This window comes from Felis catus, chromosome A1 (assembly GCF_018350175.1).
Source record: "Felis catus isolate Fca126 chromosome A1, F.catus_Fca126_mat1.0, whole genome shotgun sequence".
Lineage (NCBI taxonomy): Eukaryota > Metazoa > Chordata > Mammalia > Carnivora > Felidae > Felis > Felis catus.
The window spans coordinates 19,372,702-19,392,001 of record NC_058368.1 but is presented as its reverse complement, the minus strand read 5'-3'; the positions used below and the strand labels follow the sequence as shown (position 1 = coordinate 19,392,001).

The 19,300-nt window shown below is 37.5% G+C and overlaps 1 protein-coding gene across 5 annotated transcripts; it reads right to left on the bottom strand.

The window, feature by feature from the left end:
* Positions 1 to 1,789: 1,789 nt before the first annotated feature.
* On the bottom strand, positions 1,790 to 19,029 carry CKAP2 (cytoskeleton associated protein 2). Of its 5 annotated transcripts, none has more exons than XM_011284205.4 (9): positions 18,855 to 19,029; positions 17,829 to 17,910; positions 11,445 to 11,523; positions 10,471 to 11,333; positions 9,816 to 10,020; positions 8,404 to 8,574; positions 5,945 to 6,014; positions 4,179 to 4,431; positions 1,790 to 3,685 (listed from the first exon to the last, which is right to left on the bottom strand). In XM_011284205.4, exons 1-9 carry the CDS (start codon positions 18,922 to 18,924, stop codon positions 3,430 to 3,432), a joined length of 2,049 nt encoding a protein of 682 aa, XP_011282507.3. In that variant the 5' UTR covers positions 18,925 to 19,029; the 3' UTR covers positions 1,790 to 3,429. The 5 variants fall into 5 exon arrangements, with proteins under 5 accessions (XP_011282507.3, XP_044908383.1, XP_044908391.1 ...); XM_045052448.1 differs by having other exon boundaries at positions 11,445 to 11,520; positions 18,855 to 19,028; XM_045052456.1 differs by lacking the exon at positions 18,855 to 19,029 and adding an exon at positions 18,380 to 18,486.
* Positions 19,030 to 19,300: the final 271 nt, after the last annotated feature.

Sequence of the window (19,300 nt, the reverse complement as noted above, 5' to 3'; positions counted from 1 at the left end):
AGGTTTTTTGTCTCAGGTCCCATAGCTAGTAAGTGGTAAAACTGGAATTAGAACCCCAGCGGTATGGTATGACTCAAGTCTGATTCTTATTTGGAAAGAGAGCATACATACACACACCCAAGCAGGGAGGGACAGAGAGAGAGAGACAGTGAAAGAGAGACAGAATTCCAAACAGGCTCTGCACTGTCAGCACAGAGCCTGATGCGGAGCTCAAACTCACGAACTGTGAGATCATTACCGGAGCTGAAATCAAGAGTCAGACGCTTAATCAACTGAGCCACCCGGGTGCCCCTCAAGTCTGATTCTTAACCATGACCCTTCAGTGTTAGATGTTGCTTGCAGCCGTAAACAGTGTCAAAAGCTGAGTTACAAAGTTCCCATGTAGTCTTAATGTTACATTGATCTAGGTCAATGAAAAATTCCTATGACTTAGTGAATTAGAGAAAAAGCAAGTTGTAAAACCATACATGAAGTATGGTACCATTTATGAACAAAGCAAAACAAAACCTACAAAATCCACACATACACATATGTGTCTATAGGTGTACAAGTCTGTGTGTATGTTAAATACACAGAAAAAATTTGGAAGGTTACTAATACTAGCAACACTTAAGAAGGGTGGTGTGGGGCACCTGGGTGGGTGGCTCAGTTGGTTAAGCGTCTGGCTTCCCCTCAGATCATGATCTCACGGTTCCTGGGTTCAGTTTGGGCCCCGCATCAGGCTCTTCACTGACATCTCAGAGCCTGGGGCCTGCTTCGGATTCTTTGTCTCCCTCTTTCTGCCCCTCCCCTGTGCGCACCCTGTCTCTCTCAAAATAAACAAATTTTTTAAAAATTAAAAAAAAAAAAGAGTCTCTGTCTGCTTTGTAGTTACTTCAATCATTCTGTTTACTGGTGACTTTTGCTCCCCAACCTTCATTTGGTCACTCAGTGCCTCACATTTACATATTCCAGGTGTAACTACATAGAAAAGACTGACTCTCAGTCCTGATTCCAAATACCTATGGAAAGGAACCTGACAGTCCAGATTGGGTCAGGTACCCATTCTGGTTAATCAACCAGGGGGACAGCCAGATGATACATAGCACAAAAATGACAAAGGCAATGATCTCCACTTTACCCCTTAGAAAGATGAGATTCAACTGAGTAACTTCTCCATGATCACATAACTTTTAGGGGAAGGTAGGAGCTGAGATTTTGAATGTAGATCCATTGGACTTTAAAGCTTATGCACCATATATCATATGCTTGGAGCTATTTATCTTGGAGCAAACTGAGATCAGCCATGATAACCGTCCTTGAGCACCTGAAAAGGAGCAATTACCTACGTCTGGAAAGGTTAGCACCAGGACTATTTAAAGAGACAGATTTTCCTGCAGTTAAGGGAGGAAAGGGAGGGAAAAAGCACTCTATGAAACTTGTCCAAACATAGAACAACTTATCTCAAGCTCCCTATCACTGAGGTATCCGAAGCTATGTTATATGGCTAAATGAACCCTATGGTATGCTTATTATAAAGCTAGGAGTACAGGCCAGCTTGAAGTTTATTTCAAAATGGCGTATTTTGCACCATTCATACAAAGTATGAAAAAAATATATGGCAAAAATTTAGGTAAACCTTTAGATAGACTGATAATTTTTCAAAAAGAAATACACTATTAAACACATATTTAAGTATTAAAAACTCCAAGTCAGATCTCACTATAATGTATTTCAAAAGCGAAATTTAAATTCATTCACTGTGGTTAAACTGCATTTCATATTTGTTGAAATAAATGTCACTGAAACATTGAAATACAGATATATTTATTTATAAATATTAGGTACACAGTTTATAAAAGACTAAAAATCCTCTCTAGGACACAAAACTATTATAGAACAAAGATAGGTGCTATTGTACAAATGGAATGAGTGAACATAAGACTATGTGATTCTTAAGCACATTTATATTACACACAGTTTTAAAACTAACATATCTTTGAAGCTGTAGAATTGGTAGGCGATGTATTTAAGAATTAGTTCAGAGACTTACAAAACAATTTTATTGGTGATATTTATGTGTGGGGAGAAGCGAAATTTAAATTCATTCACTGTGGTTAAACTGCATTTCATATTTGTTGAAATAAATGTCACTGAAACATCAAAATACAGATATATTTATTTATAAATATTAGGTACACAGTTTATAAAAGACTAAAAATCCTCTCTAGGACATAAAACTATTATAGAACAAAGATAGGTGATATTGTACAAACGGAATGAGTGAACATAAGACTATGTGATTCTTAAGCACATCTATATTACACACAGTTTTAAAACTAACATATCTTTGAAGCTGTAGAATTGGTAGGCGATGTATTTAAGAATTAGTTCAGAGACTTACAAAACAATTTTATTGGTGATATTTATGTGTGGGGAGAAGAAACTGTTTATCGCATATAACTATCACGTTTCAAGGGACATGACTTAACAGGAAAGTTTTTATAAGAAACTATTAGTTATTTTAGAAATTCTACCTACATTAAAATAACATTATATATTCCTGCTCTAATTCCAACTATATCAAGTGAAATGATAAAATTTAAAATTGTAGCATTTTAGATAGTCAAGTTACAAAAGGAACTAAAGAAAGAGACTCAGATTCAAAGTTTCAAATACCCACTGAGTTCGACACCTTTTCTTTCTTAGTACAAAGTATCTGCTCTTAGACATGGGGTATTCAGTTAATTACCCTTCCTGGTGACCTCAGCTACAATAAAAAAGAAAGAAGCCAACAGAGACCACAGACTCACTAGCGCTGATGGAAAGCGATAGTGAAGAGCCAAAGCACAACAGAACACAGCAGTCTGGGTAACAACAACTGGGTGGAAAAGCAAGCTAAATCTTCCATGTCTTCACATTTGAATTAAATGTGAATTGAATGTCTACACATTACAATTACTGACTTTTCGACTGATCTATAGAATCAAGGAAAGGCAATGAAAAGTCAGCATTCTGTTTAAAGGCTGGCATGTATATTATACATTTCAAGAACAAGCCTATGCAAATATATCAATTTTATCTAGAACACCTTTTCTGATGATGCAGCATTACTGTACTTATATTTAATGACTAAAAATTTATCTCTAACTTAAGACGATTAAAAGTGAACAAGTCAACATTATGATAAAACCTGTTTATAGCCAAGGAATATAGTAAACTACTTGACAAATTTACCATCTTAGAAACTCCCTCTGCTAAGATCGAAAAGGTAAGATTAGCTCTCTGCTGCCCAGAAGGCAATACCTGCTATAAGGTATTGAACATCAGTAAGAGAGCTTACTGCCATGAATACTTAGGTACTTGGCCCACTCCTAAGAGACACACAAAGCCACAACAAGCAAACAAAATACCCCAGGAACAATAAAAACCCCATTTCTCATCATCACTTTATTTCTCTTCTGCTGTTCCAGGCTCTGAGAACATCGGGCATAGTGCTGAATTGGGACGGCATACGAAAGCATCAGTTTCCCCTCCCAACTCTGTTAATTGTTCCAATGAAGACACACAAGGATAATGGTCTTTTAACATATCTGGCAATTTAGAAGTCTTCTCTTGAATACGTCGAGAACGTCTCACTGGTGTTAGAAACTTTAGCTCTTTAAATGTAGAATCTGTATTGTCAAACTGTATCTTCTTTTTTACACTAAAAAGGCAAAAATTATTCCCAGAGTTAAAAAACATTAACATTTTTACTTGTTCTTTTATGCCATTTATCTTACTATAACTTGTATGTTACAACCATGTGATTGGCTGTCTTACAGAAAAGGAGTTACCAAAGCTCCTTGTAGTTAGGACCTTATTCCTTTCTGTATTTGTTGTCACAGCACATATACAGCAGATTCTTGAATATCTGTACAATTGGCTATTTGCTCAATTCCAAAACCTACTATTATCAATAGATTGCAGACATTAAAGTAAAATATCAAAGTTTTCTTTCACAAAATGGCAATACTTAGGGAAAAGCAAAGCAAATCCAGTATTTAAAGGGTGAAATGTCCCAATGATATTGATTTGCTTGAAACCTTTACCTATTAATAAATGATAGTTCTAATCGAAAGTGAAATATTTTTAGATACCCTATTTATTATTCCTAAACATAAAAACAAATCACAGCACGGTACATTTTGAAAGCTTACCTTTGTAGGTATGGTGTAGTAGACACATTATATTTAATTAAACAACTCCCCCTGGTTTCTGTACTGGGGGTTTTAACATCATTGGTTGAATTGTTTGTTTTGTCGTCTTGCTCTTTTTCATCATCTTGGAATACCACATTTCTAGTTTTCTTTTCCATTTCTGGTTTTCCTGACTCTAGATTAACCCCTCTATCTTCAGTGCTGACTTCATGGATGTATTCCTTGGTTGCACAAGCCTCCTCAATATTTTCTCCTATAGAAATACATTTATAGATTAAGCTTTGGGCCAAATTGAAAGAGCAAAATCAGAAGGCATTAAAGTTATTCATAGTTGGTCAGATTTTCAAAATCAACGAAACAAACTGCCATCTCCTAACCATTTCGTTTCCTAAGCTAACACTGCTGAGAACTATTGACAAATATTTCCTGGCGCCTGTGGGTCAGGGGTTGTAGATACAAATATAAGAATGAAACCATTCCTGTCCTTTAAGAAGTTGAAAATAATTATAAAATGAGAAAAATGCCATATAACTGAGGTAAGAATAAGGGGTCATAGGAACCCATGAAACGGAATAACTACCTTTGTGTGAGAGACAGCGAGATGGCTATGGAAAGCTTTCAAGTGACACTTAGGCTGGGGCTTGAGAAAAGAGTACTCGACAAGACCTAGGAAGACAATCTTGGTATGAAACTTAAAAGAAAATGACCTATTAAGACAACATTAAAGGGCCAGTGTGCTTAGAATACACGGTAAGAAGCAAGGTGGGAATGTGGGGAAGAGGTGATGAGTTCAGATAGGTATGAAGGGCTGGACCGTAATGACCTTTACATGCTAGAAGTTTGGTAAAAATAAATCTCTACTGGAGCGACAGAGATACAATAAGGTTTGATCACTAAAACAGATGGTTTAGAATGGCAAGGAATGAAAAGGAATGATCTGTGATGATAAGAACACAAAGCTATGGTTGTCTTAAGCAAGGTGGCAGAGAGGTAGGCAGTGAGGAGGAAGGGCTCAATTTAAGAGTTATTTCTAAGTTAGGACTTAACAAATGGATGCATGTGTGTGTCTGAATGAGTGTGCAGGTATAGTGCGGGCATCTCTTCCAAAATTTCTTGCGTAGGCCTCTTTAACCACAGGGGATTTTCTTTTTTGGGAGGAAGAGATGATGGTATGGGGAAGCAATGAGGGACGACAATGAGTCCAAAATAAAACGTGCTAGATGTGAAACACTGGAGACGTCCTGGTAAATCCATCAAGCCAAGAAGACCTCTAGATTTGACTAGTAGGAAATTATTAGAGATTTTTACTAAGAGGTATTTCAGTTATATGATACATCTGAATCTAGAAAATGTTTACATTTCATAAACCTGACAGCTAATGAATCTCTTACTTCTATCTCCTATCCCTAGCAAAGAGAATTCTTGAACAGCTTCTCTAGAGCACAGAACAGATGACAGAATTTCACAAGTAAAATTTTAGAGATGCTCTAATCAAATTGCCTCACTTTTAACACAGGAAACTGAGGCCTAGAGAGGTAAGGTAACTTTCACAGACACTCAATGACAAATTTGAGTTTTGAACCAGATCTCCTAATTAAAAATTCTTTACACTACATAAAGCCACTGAATCTTGGAGGGAGGTATGACAACAGATGTAAGAGGAGAGAAACAACTGACAAATTTAACAAGTTTAAAAAGATAAAAGAAAAATAATTCAATGAATTTTAATAAAATCACAATTCACTTGAAGAAAATAAAAAACTTACCATATTTAACTTTTTCTTGACTCTTCATTGTCAGAATATCTGCAATGGTATGTCGCATCTCTTCAATAGGCTTAATTGTTTTAGTGAGGGAAATAAAAGTTTTATATTCTCAGACATTAATGAGATTGTCCAAGTCAAAAATATTTTAAACAGTGATTACATTTCATACTTCAATTAATAAAACAAAGCAGTGGGTCTTAGACCATGTCTCTTTTCTCAAAATACTTATTTTGGCCACTCAAATTTTTAAAAATGACTCTTTGCCATTTAAAAAAAATTTTTTTCAGGGGGGGGGGGGCGCCTTGGTGGCTCAGTCGGTTAAGCATCTGACTTCGGCCCAGATCATGGTCTCACAGTTCATGGGTTCAGGCCTCATGTTGGGCTCTGTGCTGACAGCTCAGAGCCTGGAGCCTTGCTTTGGATTCTGTGTCTCCCTGTCTCTCTCTCTCTGCCCCCCCCCCCCCCTCAGCTCATGCTTGCACTCTGTCTCTGTCAAAAATAAACTTTAAAAAATTAAAAAAAAAAATTAAAAAAAATTTTTTTAATATTTTCCAGAGAGAGAGAGACAGAGTGAGAGTGGGGGAGGTGCAGAGAGAGAGGGAGACACAGAATCTGAAACAGGCTCCAGGCTCTGAGCTGTCAGCACAGAGCGTGACACGGGGCTCCAACTTAGGAACCGTGAGATCATAACCTGAGCTGAAGTCGGACGCTTAACTGACTGAGCCACTGAGGCGCCCCAACTCTTTTCCAATTTAAAGGGTAGAATTATCAGATTAAAACTTTTCCCCACAATTTTTCTTAAAACTGCTTGTCTGGATATAAACAAAATTCATGGGTAAGTAACAAGCTAACACTAATCTCTATTAAAGAGCTAATAATATACAGTAAATTTAATATGAGATTTATACCTTTTCTCCTATGTCCATGGTTATATATATTTTTTCACAGGCTATTAAATGCATCTCTGAAGAGCTCAAGGTTGATCAGCCTAACATTTCACTCATTCAAATTCAACAGTTCGCTAAGTGTCCATTATATTCTAGAACATATAAGTACTTACTATGTTCCTTTGAACTGCCCTGACTGCTAATGCAACATATTCAAGACATTATATAAAAGGGAAGTTCTGGCTCATATTCTTAGTTCTAGCACATAGTCCTTAACTACTCACTCATCTTGCTTTCACTTTTCTTTTGCAAATTTTAATCCTTGTCTTCCACTTTCTGCTCCAGTGTCACATCTTTCCTTTACACACTGCTTTCTGTGTGAACCTTTGGCCCCGGTTATGCATCCTAGCTAATCTGCCTTAAGCCACTTTAAGTTATGCCCCTTCTGGTTCAGCGCAGTAGGAACCTAACACTCCCTTCCAGGTGGGATTCTGTCAAATACAATTTCCCTTCAGCAAAGCGCTTTATACATAATAGCCATTGAGAGAATATCTGCTGAATATTTGATTTTTGATTCAGGTGAAAGGTCAAATAGTATCTGTTGGCTTTGCTGAGAACAAAGTGAGTAGACCTTTCTTAAAGAAAGACTAAAGAAAAAAATTTTTTAAAAACTCTCTTTATAAATAATCTCTAAAAATGCATGTTGAGAAACTGGGTCAAAAGGAAATGCATTTTAGAAATATTTGCCCATAAAAGCAAAAACCCAGTCAAATAAAAAAACTGGAGATACAACTTATTCTAGAGCCAGGGCCTTTGTAGCAATAGACCAGGAAGGGGCGAGAGGTATGGTATCAAATCACTATGGTGGTTACAGGCCAGAGAAACTAGTTGACTGCCATTTTCTATGCGTGGGCAGGACCAAACACAGGGCATAAAAATATAAGTACATTAAGAAACGCTCTTAAAGCAATAAGGTTCTCTCACAAAGCCACAGAACCCGCTAACATTTAGATGTTAATTCTACTTACTTTATATTCGTTAAATACATTTTAATATTAAAAATTCAATAACAGTTAGATGTTAATTCTACTTACTTTATATTCGTTAAATACATTTTAATATTAAAAATTCAATAACAGTTAGATGTTAATTCTACTTACTTTATATTCGTTAAATACATTTTAATATTAAAAATTCAATAACAGTTAGATGTTAATTCTACTTACTTTATATTCGTTAAATACATTTTAATATTAAAAATTCAATATCCCAGATGTCTTAACTAGGAAATGTGTAAAATGACATGTTGTACTAAAATATTTCTCACAGCATTTTTCACGAAATTTACATTTCAGCTTATATTCATCTTCTAAGTCCGATTATCACTAGTTCACAAGCAAGTTTTAGAAAGTTAAGAAACGGTTTTTATAATATACAATCATTGTGGCCTTTAAACATTCATTACTACTACATATATAACCACACTTTTATCAAGTTATGTTGTAATGTGCTCCAAAATAACTCTGAATCTTTTACACTGTAATAACAAAGATTATTAAGTTTTAATCTTACCTGAGCGCCCGCCAGAATGGCTTTCTCATAGATTGTGATAATGTTTTCAATAGGACTTGTGAGTGGTTCAATACGTGCAAGGCATATCCAATATTTAACAAGCTTTTTGGCATCCGGAATATTTTTAATCAGGTCATTCAGTATGACCAATATTTCTTCTTTTGGGCATCCCTAAAACAGCAAGAAGTGAAATGAGTGATCTCATTTAGCCTCCAAACTATGAACAATTAAGTAAGCTTGATCTATAATCAAGATCAATGATAATGAGAGAAAAAAACTGATAGAAAATTATTCATAAGAATATTCACTGTTCTCTTCCTTACTCCAAACTTATTCTGAATGGCTAACAAGAAGCATATGAGTCATGAATACAAAGCAGGGAAAAAATGAAATATAAGTTGAGAAAAACATTAAGTCAAAAATGACCAACACTCTACATGGTCTTGATCCTTTTCCTTATCCTTATCCTTTTACATATTGTGGGATTCCATTCCATATTTGAGTTGGAATTTTTGCATCTACGAAAGGTTTATGGGGGAGAACAGCTTCTGGTTTTAAAAATTGTCTTTATCAGGTCTTGATATTAAGGCTAAAATGAATCTGTTACAGTATATGTACTTAAGTGCTATACACAGATAGTAGGGCAGAAAAACTCCACAGTTTCAATGACAAACCCCAGCTAAGCAGAATTAAGAATATAATCAGGGAAACTCTGAGTCTAATTTTCACTGGTCCTCAGAATCACAAAACGTCTAAAGATGCTCATGAAGACCAGAGTAAGGTTTGAAATCATACTCATAGATTCAGTCTTGCTGTGGATCTTGGACACCGTGGGTAAACCAAAGCAAGATTAAAAAGTATTCAGGAAATAAAGGAAACATTCTAGAGTTATTATACTCTGTAGGATTTTGGTCCAAATAGTGAAACTCTACAATAAGTTCAAGACCATGATGATGTTGGTTTAGATTAATGGAATTTTGTTTGAAATATTTTAGCTAACTTGAATTTCATGTGAGATAATGACTAATTTATGTAGCTAGTCTTTGGCAAAATATGTAATGAGTGGAAAAAATAATATGAAAACATGCTGAAGGAATGGAAAAAAACAGAAGTATCAGAGTGAATATCCACCCTCAGCCCATTTTATATTAACATCTTACAGAAACATAATATTTATAAGTTAAAAAAAAAAATCCAGTAAAAACCTAATTATCCCTTTGATCTATTTATATGAACTCAATGAAAATGCAGTCCATTAAAGGCTAAAGATAAACAATCTCATAATTAACATTAAATCTACATAACACCACCAACACATTACATGGGCAAAGAGTGACAAGGTAATTTAGTGAGATAACATTTGTAAGATAATTTACAAACTATAAACTACTATACGAATATAAGGACTGTACCTCACTAATTAGGTTTAGGCATTCAGAAAATGTCTTGTTCACTTTTTCGGTAAATAATCTTTGTTCATCTTCTTCTACCATGGTAGTCCAAAAGGACCCAACTGGGTTTTCGTGTTGCCCTTCAGGCTCAGGCTGGGTAACTCCTGAGCTAGGAGGCCTTTTCAGGACTTTCCTTTTGCCAGCTTTCCACTCACTCAGACGAGCTCTACAGTTAGAAGCAGGATACAAGCATTACCGTGATATTGATGATAGAATTCTCTCAGAGGAGAAGTTAAAAAATAACTCAGGTCTTGAAGTAGCTCCATGCTAGTGGCACATACATAAGTTCACAAGTTCAAAGAAAGAGAAATATTGAACATATCAATGTTAATTATCTGCTCAAAGACCCTAAGAACGCATTTTTAAATGGAGAGGTTATAAAATATTTCCCAATTGTATTAAGCATTATAACTTAGATTACATCAGACCTAATGAAAGACACTCAAGCACAAGAACTTAGGTCATACTGTTCCACAACATAAATTTGCTTAAATTTGCACACGACAGAAGAGAATCTACACTTGCACACAAATTCTAATACATTCAAGGAGATGATAAGCCAAACCACAAGAGCTACTCTGCTGAAAATTAAGCTAATAAAATTACATTTACTTACTTTCTCTCTTCTGCTGTTTCTTTGGGCTGAGCTGATCTATCAATAGTTGCTTTTGCTATTGTATGTCTGCGAGGGTCAACGTTTTTCGACTTTTCTATCAGTTTGGTGTTAGAAGACAAAACAGGCCTGGCTACAATTTCAGACTTCACGCTTCTTGTTAGTGTCTTCTTTCTTTCTATATCCTGAGAACCGGTTTTGGCACTAGATGAAACTGTGTTTAATTGCACTAACTCTTTCTCCCGAGGTCCTTTCCGCATCATAACATTGGCCGAGCTTCTACCGATGCCTGGTCTCACAGCGTCCTGAGCATTGTCGCGGTGACTTCTAATAGGAGGTCGCAGAAGCTGTCTGTTCTGAATTGTAGTGCTCACAAGTTTAGTGGTAGTCGTCACGTTAGAAGCTCTATCGCTTTTCGCTGTCACACTGCTGCTGTTTGTGCGCAGAGGCTCTGTAGCTTTAGGGACTGCAGTCGAAAGTTTCTTTATTGCTGCAGAACTCTCATCTCTGATTTGTAGAGGCTTTCTAAATGAATTAATCTTAGACTGAACAATTTGGCCACGGTAAGATCCAAGCACAAGCTTCTTGGATATGTTAGCATCTTGCTTTGGTTTTTCTGTCATTATTTGTTTCTTTTTATTGTTGTTTTTAAGATGAAACACTTGGCTTAATGTCATGTGTTGACCTGGAGGGTCACCTTTAATTGGTACCAACTGCCCAGTTTGATTATTATCCTCAGAATTAGGTGTATCAATTGCTATAGTTGAATTGGTTAGTTCATTAGAAGGCCTTAGAGGAATACAATTTTTTTCCATTGTTACATTATTTTTGCTCCCGGGAGGTCTACTGACATTTTCTTTACCAGCCTAGAAGAGTGATTTATGACAAATTGGTATTTCAGAATTCATCTCTTTAAGAGTTTAGGAAAGGGAAAGGGGAAAAAGGGACAGTTTATGAGGGCTATGTCCGTATCTTACCATTTTTGTTTTAAATTTCAGAACTTTTGTCTCTTCATGGACCTGGCCCTCAGAGGTCATCACTTTCTGGTCTCTACTACTTTAAAAAAAAAAAAAAAAAAAAAAGGAAAAAAAGTTTAACCACAGACCAAGTGAGTTTTGTCTTTGGCAGGAGGAATGGGAGGATATTAACAATCATCTGACTTTGTAATTTTAAATTAAGGCAAGAACTGAGCTGAGATTTATTTATGAAGCAAAACTCTTCTTTCTTTATTATAGGGTGACTTAATAGTATAAACAAGATGGCTGGAGAATTTAGATATTTTCTTAAAAGTCTTAACACCCTCTCCATACAGAATAGGTAAACACATTTGATAACCTCATTCCAAACCATTCTTCTTAGTCACTCAAACAAATCCTCAAAACCTTTATTAAGCAACACTTCCTTTGGTTAGTTTTCAGTACTTAGTAACAGATTTACATTGAAAAAAAATTAAAAATAGCCCCTCTTCAAATAAATGGTGCTGGGAAAACTGGGAAGCCACATGCAAAAGAATGAAACTAGACCACTTTCTTACACCATACACAAAGATGAACTCAAAATGCATTAAAGACCTAAACGTGAGACCTGAAACCATAAAGCTCCTGAAAGGAAACAGAGGTAGGAAACTCCTGGACACCGGCCTTAACCATATTTTGTGGGATGTATTGTGTCCCCTCAGGCAAGGGAAACAAAAGTAAAAATAATGGAAAGTTCATCCAACTAAAAGCCTCTGCACAATATCAAACCATCAACAAAACAAAAAGACAATCCACTGAGAGAAGTTATTTACATGGGATGTATCTGATAAATCAGGGGTTAATTTCCAAAATTTATAAAGAACTCCTACAGCTCAACATGAAGACAACTCAATTAAAAAATGCACAGAGGACCCAAGCAGACATTTTTCCAAAAACATTCAGATGGTCAACAAGCCCACGAAAAGGTGCTCAACATCACTCGTCATCAGGGAAATGCAAATCAAAACCACAATGAGATAATACTTCACACCTGTCAGAACGGCTACTAACAAGAAGACAAAAGATAACAAGTGTTGGAAAGGATGTGGAAAAAAGGGAGACCTTGTGCAATAAAAATATAAATTGGTGCAGCCAATGGAAAACAGCATGAAATTTCCTCAAAAAATTCATAAATAGAAATACCAGATGATCCAGTAATTCTACTTCTGGGTATTTACCTGAAGAGTATATGAAAACACTAGTTCAAAAAGATACATGCACCCCCGGGGTTTACTGCAGCATTATTCACAATATCCCTGATATAGAAGCAACCTAAGTGTCCATCAATAAATGAATGGACAAGGAAGATGTGGCATATATATATATACACTGGAATATTACTCAGCCATAAAAAAGAAAATATTGGGGTACCTGGGTGGCTCAGTCAGTTAAGCATCCAAGTTCAGCTCAGGTCATAATCTCGCAGTTTGTGAGTTTGAGCCCCATGTCGGGCTCTGTGCTGACAGTTCAGGGACTGGAGCCTGCTTCAGATTCTGTGTCTCCCTCTCTTTCTCTCTCTCTCTGACCCCCCCCCCACACACACACTCTCTGTCTCTCTCTCTCAAAAATAAATAAATATTTAAAAAGAAAAGAAAAGAAAATCTTGCCATTTGTGACACAATGGATAGACCTTGAGGGTATTCTGCCAAGTGAAATAAGGCAGTTGGAGAAAGACAAATACCATACGATTTCACTTAGATGTGGAATCTACAAATACAAAACAAAAACAAACAACAAACAAAAAAATGAAACAGACTCAAATACAGACTGCCTAAGAGGAGGGTGGTGGGAGATGGATGAAAATAGGCAAAGGGTAAATAAGTGTGTATATATATATATATATATATATATATATATATATATATATGGGAAAATAGGTATAAAGTAAATAAGTCACTGGAATGAAAAGTAGAGTATAGGAAATACAGTCAATAATATTATAGTAACTTTTTATGGTGACAGAAAGTAACTACACTTTCCATGGTAAGCATTTAATGTATTCAACTGTCAAATCACTATGATGTATACCTAAAACTAATATGTCAATTATACTTTGATTAAAAAGAAGAAAAAGAGAAAGAAAAAAAATAGCCCTCCCAAAAGAAATCCAAAATTTTCCATATACACACAACCCAATTCATTATAAATATGGACTTCAGTTTCTAGATGGCAATGCATTTAGAATATGTATCTAAAACAAATACTTCCTCAAGAATTTGACCTACACTCCTTTTAACAGATACAGACTGGTTAGTACAGGCCATGAGATTCTCTTAGCAAGTCATTTAACAATTTGCATTCCATAAAGAAAAGACAAAAGAGGATCAATTAGACATCCCATTGATTCTAAGTTCAGAGATGCTAAAATGTAAAAAAAGGGTACATTTTAGAATCAACAAAGCTTGTTATCCCTGTAGTTGATAATTTGGGTTACGATGCCTCTCGCATCTTTTTGCTTAGTCTGCTCGGACAAGCGGCAGAACTTTGACATAGCTTGTACTACACATTTTAAAAAAATTTATTATTTAATTTACATCCAAGTTAGTTCGCATATGGTACAACAATGATTTCAGGAGTAGATTCCTTAATGCCCCTTACCCATTTAGACCACCCCCCCCACGTCCCCTCCAGCAACCCTCTGTTTGTTCTCTATATTTAAGTCTTTTATGTTTTGTCCCCCTCCCTGTTTTTATATTATTTTTACTTCCCTTCCCTTATGTTCATCTGTTTTGTATCTTAAATTCCTCATATGAGTGAAGTCATGTATTTGTCTTTCTCTGACTAATTTCATTTAGCATAACACCCTCCAGTTCCATCCATCCCTCCAGTAGTTGCAAATGGCAAGATTTCATTCTTTTTGATTGTCGAGTAATACTCCATTTGTACTACACATTTTGAATGATGGCAGAGTCAAGATGCATCAGTGAACAGAGCAATGTCTCCCCAGTTTAAAGCCCTGCATTCACTGCCTGATGGTAAATACTCCTCTTGTTATTCACTGGCCTGTAGTCCGGTGCGGGGTGGGAGATGATGCTCACGGTCAGTCTGTCAGGTGCTCCCAATGTGGTACCTTAACTAATCAGACCCCCAATTACTTCTGGGCTTACGGTATACTGTGATGTTATCTCATGGAGAACATCAGAAGCAATCTTAACAAGAAATAGCCCTTCTTTCCCCCACCAAAGACTGCCAGCCTATGTGCCTCTGTACCCATATATTCTGCCTTCCTTGGCAGATAAACTGACACCATGCTGACCCATGGGCAAACTCTCCATTTGTGCTCTCTCGCTTGAGCACTGAGGATCTTTGTTCTTATTATTTATGCATTCTTCTGCATCATTAATTACCCCTCTGCTACATCATTCCCATCCGCATATAAACACTATATATTATCTCATCTTAAAAGCCTTAAACCCCACATTCCCTTTCAGCTTTGTAGCAAAACTCCTCAAAATTATGTATCTAAACACACTGTCCCCATGTTGTCGTATTACATTCTCTCCCCAGCCCATATCCATTGGGAATGTGCCCTCACCACTCTCCTGGAGGCTCCTAGTGTCATCTCCTTCTGTCTTTCTACAACTCAGGGATCAATTCTGCTTTCACCTTACTGCCCCTTTCAACAGCACCTGACGGGTAGTCATTCTTTCTTTCAACACTCTCTTCACTCTGCTGCCGGATCACCAACTCCTCCTTTTCCTCCTACCTCGGTGGTCTGCTTCTTTCAAGTCTGTCTCTCTTCTTCCTGACCTCGCTGGGGCTCAAAGCTGCATTCAAATTTTAAACTTTTCTTTTGCCTTTTTATTTTAGTTTTCTACTTCTCAGGGACTCCTCTTTTTCTGTCTGTGCTAACAGAATCCTAGCGCTCGGTCTTGAAATTGCTGGCCTTTTTAACTGCTAGCTAAAAAAAACACAACACATCAGGATAAGGAGAATCCACCTTATTCACCCATCCAGTATGGAGTTATATGAAAATACATCTGAATATATATATATATATATAAATATATATATATATATAAAATGCTATTCTACCTTGTGATGATAAAATTGTCCTCACAAGCATTATCTAAACATAGGAATCTTAAAGTACCCACGCTAGAGATTGTAAAATAGAATGATTTAATTTTGAAAAGCTGCAACTCTGATTGGCTATTTAACAATTTGTTGCTCAAGTAATAATATTTAAATTGACATCTGTTTTCTGAAAGGAATAAATATAGTACTTGTGAGATTTCTTGTAAAGCCAGAAGAATTTCAGAATTTTCTTTTCTTCCCATTGTGTATAAGAGTATTATAAACCCCACGACCCAGTTAGATTCCTTATTTAAGTTAGTAGTTGAGAGTCATGCTCTGTCTTACTTGAGTTGATATTCTCTTTGCTTACTCTCTAGTAATCTTATTCCCCCTCAAGGTTTTAAATAAGTATCACCTACCAACTGGCAATTCCCATGTTTATATCTCTGATCCCAATCTCAAGCCAGCCCTTCAGATGTGCAACTCTTTGGCTTTTCCACTTGGATGTCTTGTTGGTGCCTCAGATTTAGCATGGCCAAAACAGAGCTCCTGATTACCCCATTCCTCCCTTAGTCTTCCCCATCTCGATATATGGTATCACTAGCCACTCAGTTATTCAAATAAAAAATCTAGGATCATCTTTTTGTCTTAAATGAAGAAACGAGGAATTTGTGAAAGAAAATGTATAACCATTTACATGTAAACGTAAAACATTTAAAGTAAAGTAACACTAATGTAAAATTAAAAAGATTATTAAAAATTTGGAATTAATGCCAAACTTACATCAACTTGCAAAATTATAAATAGTTCAAAGAATATCCGTATACTGTTTTCCCAGATTTGTTTAGTGACAACCTTTTATGCCATATGTATTATAATTTGCACTGTTTCTGAACATGTGTATGTGTGGAATATATACAATGTTTTCTAACTGAACCTTTCAAGTTAAGATATATACACGATTGCTCTTTACCCCTAAATGCTTTAATGTTCATTTCCTACAAGTGGTGATTTTTCTCTTACATAACTGTAACACGGTTATCAAGTTAATAAATTCAATTTGATATACCCCTTAATCTACTATTTATATTCTAGCTGAAAACTGACATAATAATGTCCTTTATAACATTTCCCCTTTCACAATAGGGTACAAGGGTCAGGTATTGGATTGAATGGTATCTCTTAATCTGGAACATTCAGAGTCATCTTAAACTCCTTTCTTTCTTTCACATCTCATACCCTTCCATCACCAAGTCCTGTCATCTCTACCTCCTAAATATAAACACAATCGGACCACTCAACCATGAGGAAGGGTATGAAGCATTCACAGAGACAAAATATATCAATAACTGTTGGAAGAAACTAGAGAAATCAGGAGAGTAGAATAACTCATGAACCAATCCTCCGTGTGGAAAGCCACTGAGAGATCATGAAATAATAGCCATCACTTATTGCACTCTCGCTATATACCAGGCATAGTACGGTGCATTTACTAGCTCAATTAATCCCCAAGAAACACATATTACTATCCCATTTTAATAAAGTAAACAGACTCAAAGAGGCCAGGTAACTCTCCAGAGGTTACAAAGTTGTAGTGGCAGACTTACAGATTCCAGTCCTCATCACTCTAAAGTCAATGCTCTTAGATTGCACAGAAAGAGCCTAAAGGATGTTACCGGCAGTTCTCTCTGGAGGGGACCTTTTGATTTTCTGCTTTATATACTTTCACGGGTTTTTGTTTTAGCCACAACCATGTACTATTTTTAAAATTTTAACAAAATAACACCAAGATATTTCTATGGAGAACTGAGAATATAATGAATGCTCTTCAAATATTTGGGGGGAATGCTCTCTCTCTGACACATACACAGTAAAAACTTTGCTAAATTAAGAAAGACCGACCTTTGTAGCACTGTATAAACCACAGTCAGTATTTTGATATATACAAACACTTTGCTTTAAAATTGTTTCATCATAGAGTGTGAATTAATTTACACGGGAAGCGATGACCTAATGCTGTGCTATCCAAGAAGGTATGGCTACTGAGCACTTGAAAAGTGGCTAGTCCAAACTGACTTGTGAAAGTGTAAAATACACACCAGACTTTGAAAACTCACTACCAAAAAGGAATGCAAAATATCTTGATACCTTTTAAGAATTACATGTTGGAATTATAACATGGGATATATTGGATTAAATGTTATTAGAATTCACCTTTAAAAAATGTGGCTACTAAAAAATTGTAAATTACAGTACAATTGTGGCTCCCATTACATTTTTATTGGACAGCTCTAATTTTAGACCTGAAATCAGAAAATTTGACCTCACCTGGATATGTGATTTTCCTCCTTGTATGCAAAAAACGTTTTTCTTTTTAACATATGTTCCTTGAGTTTCTGTCTTCTTTGTTCTAAATAACAAAAAGGCGACAAGTCAACATTGGTTACAACGATAACATCAAATATTCACTAAATGCAGATCTTCAAAAAATGTTCTACTAGAGATCACATCTTGTATACAACAGAAAATTTCTCAATTCAGACATAATCCCATTTCTAAGAAATTGTTACCGTAAATGGTGCCCACAACTACTGCACAAGAATCACCTTTTCCTCTGTCTTTAAGTGAAAAATCTGGAGAACATTATTTTCAATACACGGTTACTGAAAGCCAAGCTTTAAGAAACTAAATAGCAGATAAGAGACACCAGACTCTAAGCTCTAATTTACCAGTACTGGGTTGGGTGAGAGTTTCTTTCCTCTACTTTCCCATGTGGAGGACAAAGAATTAACATTATTTCTGAAGACCCAGCCAACCCTGTATTTACACAAAGTCGATTGATTGTCTCTAATTTCAAGCATCCGATGAGGCAGCCCCACCTCTCCAAATACTCGCGCTCAGGAAGAGGGAGAGACCTGCGCAAGCGCAGTGGGCTCTCGGTCCGGGCGCGGCCCCGCCCCCGCGGGTCCCGCGTCCCGAACGCAGGGGCCGGCTGGAGTGTCACGCACGCTCCCTCACTAAACGGACGTCTTCACTGCAGGCCCATCCTCGCCGCCAGTGGGTGACGCCCGGCCAGTAACGACCGCACGGGAGGCGCTTAGCCCGCACAGTGACACCACGGACCGGGAACCGCTCTGGTCTGTCCATTTCGAAAATGCCGAGGATGCGGCTGCGAGAGGCCGAGCGATCTGTCCAGGCTTCTCACACAACTGGTCAGGACTGAAGCCGGGGAACCCGAGGCCTCGGCCGCTGAGTCCGAGCCACCCCCCTCCCCCACGGTCGTCCGCGTCCCCACCCTCTCGGACAAACCCGGGCTCCTGCGGGTCGCGCCGCTCCCGCCACCGCGGCCCTCACCTCTGAACTCGGGCTGGGCCCTCTGGCTCGGGGGCAGTTGTAGCTCCCGGGGCACTGCTGGGGTGCTCATGGCTGCTGCGGGCGGAGGACGCGTCTCGGCCCTGACAGTCCCGCACTGCTCAAGCCAAGGCAGCGGCAAACTGAGCACGCCGCCTGCCCCGCTGCTGGAGGCGCGGCGTGAATTGAATGAACCAATGGGCGCAGGGGGCGGAGCCTGGGCCGCGGTTGCTGGGGCGGGTCTTGCCTCAGCTGGGTTCAGTTAGAGCTGCCCAGCTGAGTCCCCGGGCTGGCAAACCTGATCAGCTGTTTCCGTGTTTGACTTGCGACCTGGGGGGGTGGGCCTGCAAAGTCCTTGCTGTGTGGCAGATGGGACTTGTCTTTGGACGCCCATAGTGCATGGAGGAAGGCAGACTAGAAAATTGTCTATAGGCTGCGCTTATTAAACC

What these genes read in the sequence shown, in the direction of transcription:
- CKAP2 (XM_011284205.4), bottom strand. Translation starts at nt 18,924, where the DNA reads ATGAGCACCCCAGCAGTGCCCCGGGAGCTACAACTGCCCCCGAGCCAG. An exon ending in TCAAGAAAAAGTTAAATATG is followed by an intron (nt 4,432 to 5,944) that starts GTAAGTTTTTTA and finishes GTATTTCTATAG; the next exon opens with GAGAAAATATTGAGGAGGCT. An exon ending in ACTACACCATACCTACAAAG is followed by an intron (nt 3,686 to 4,178) that starts GTAAGCTTTCAA and finishes TTGCCTTTTTAG; the next exon opens with TGTAAAAAAGAAGATACAGT.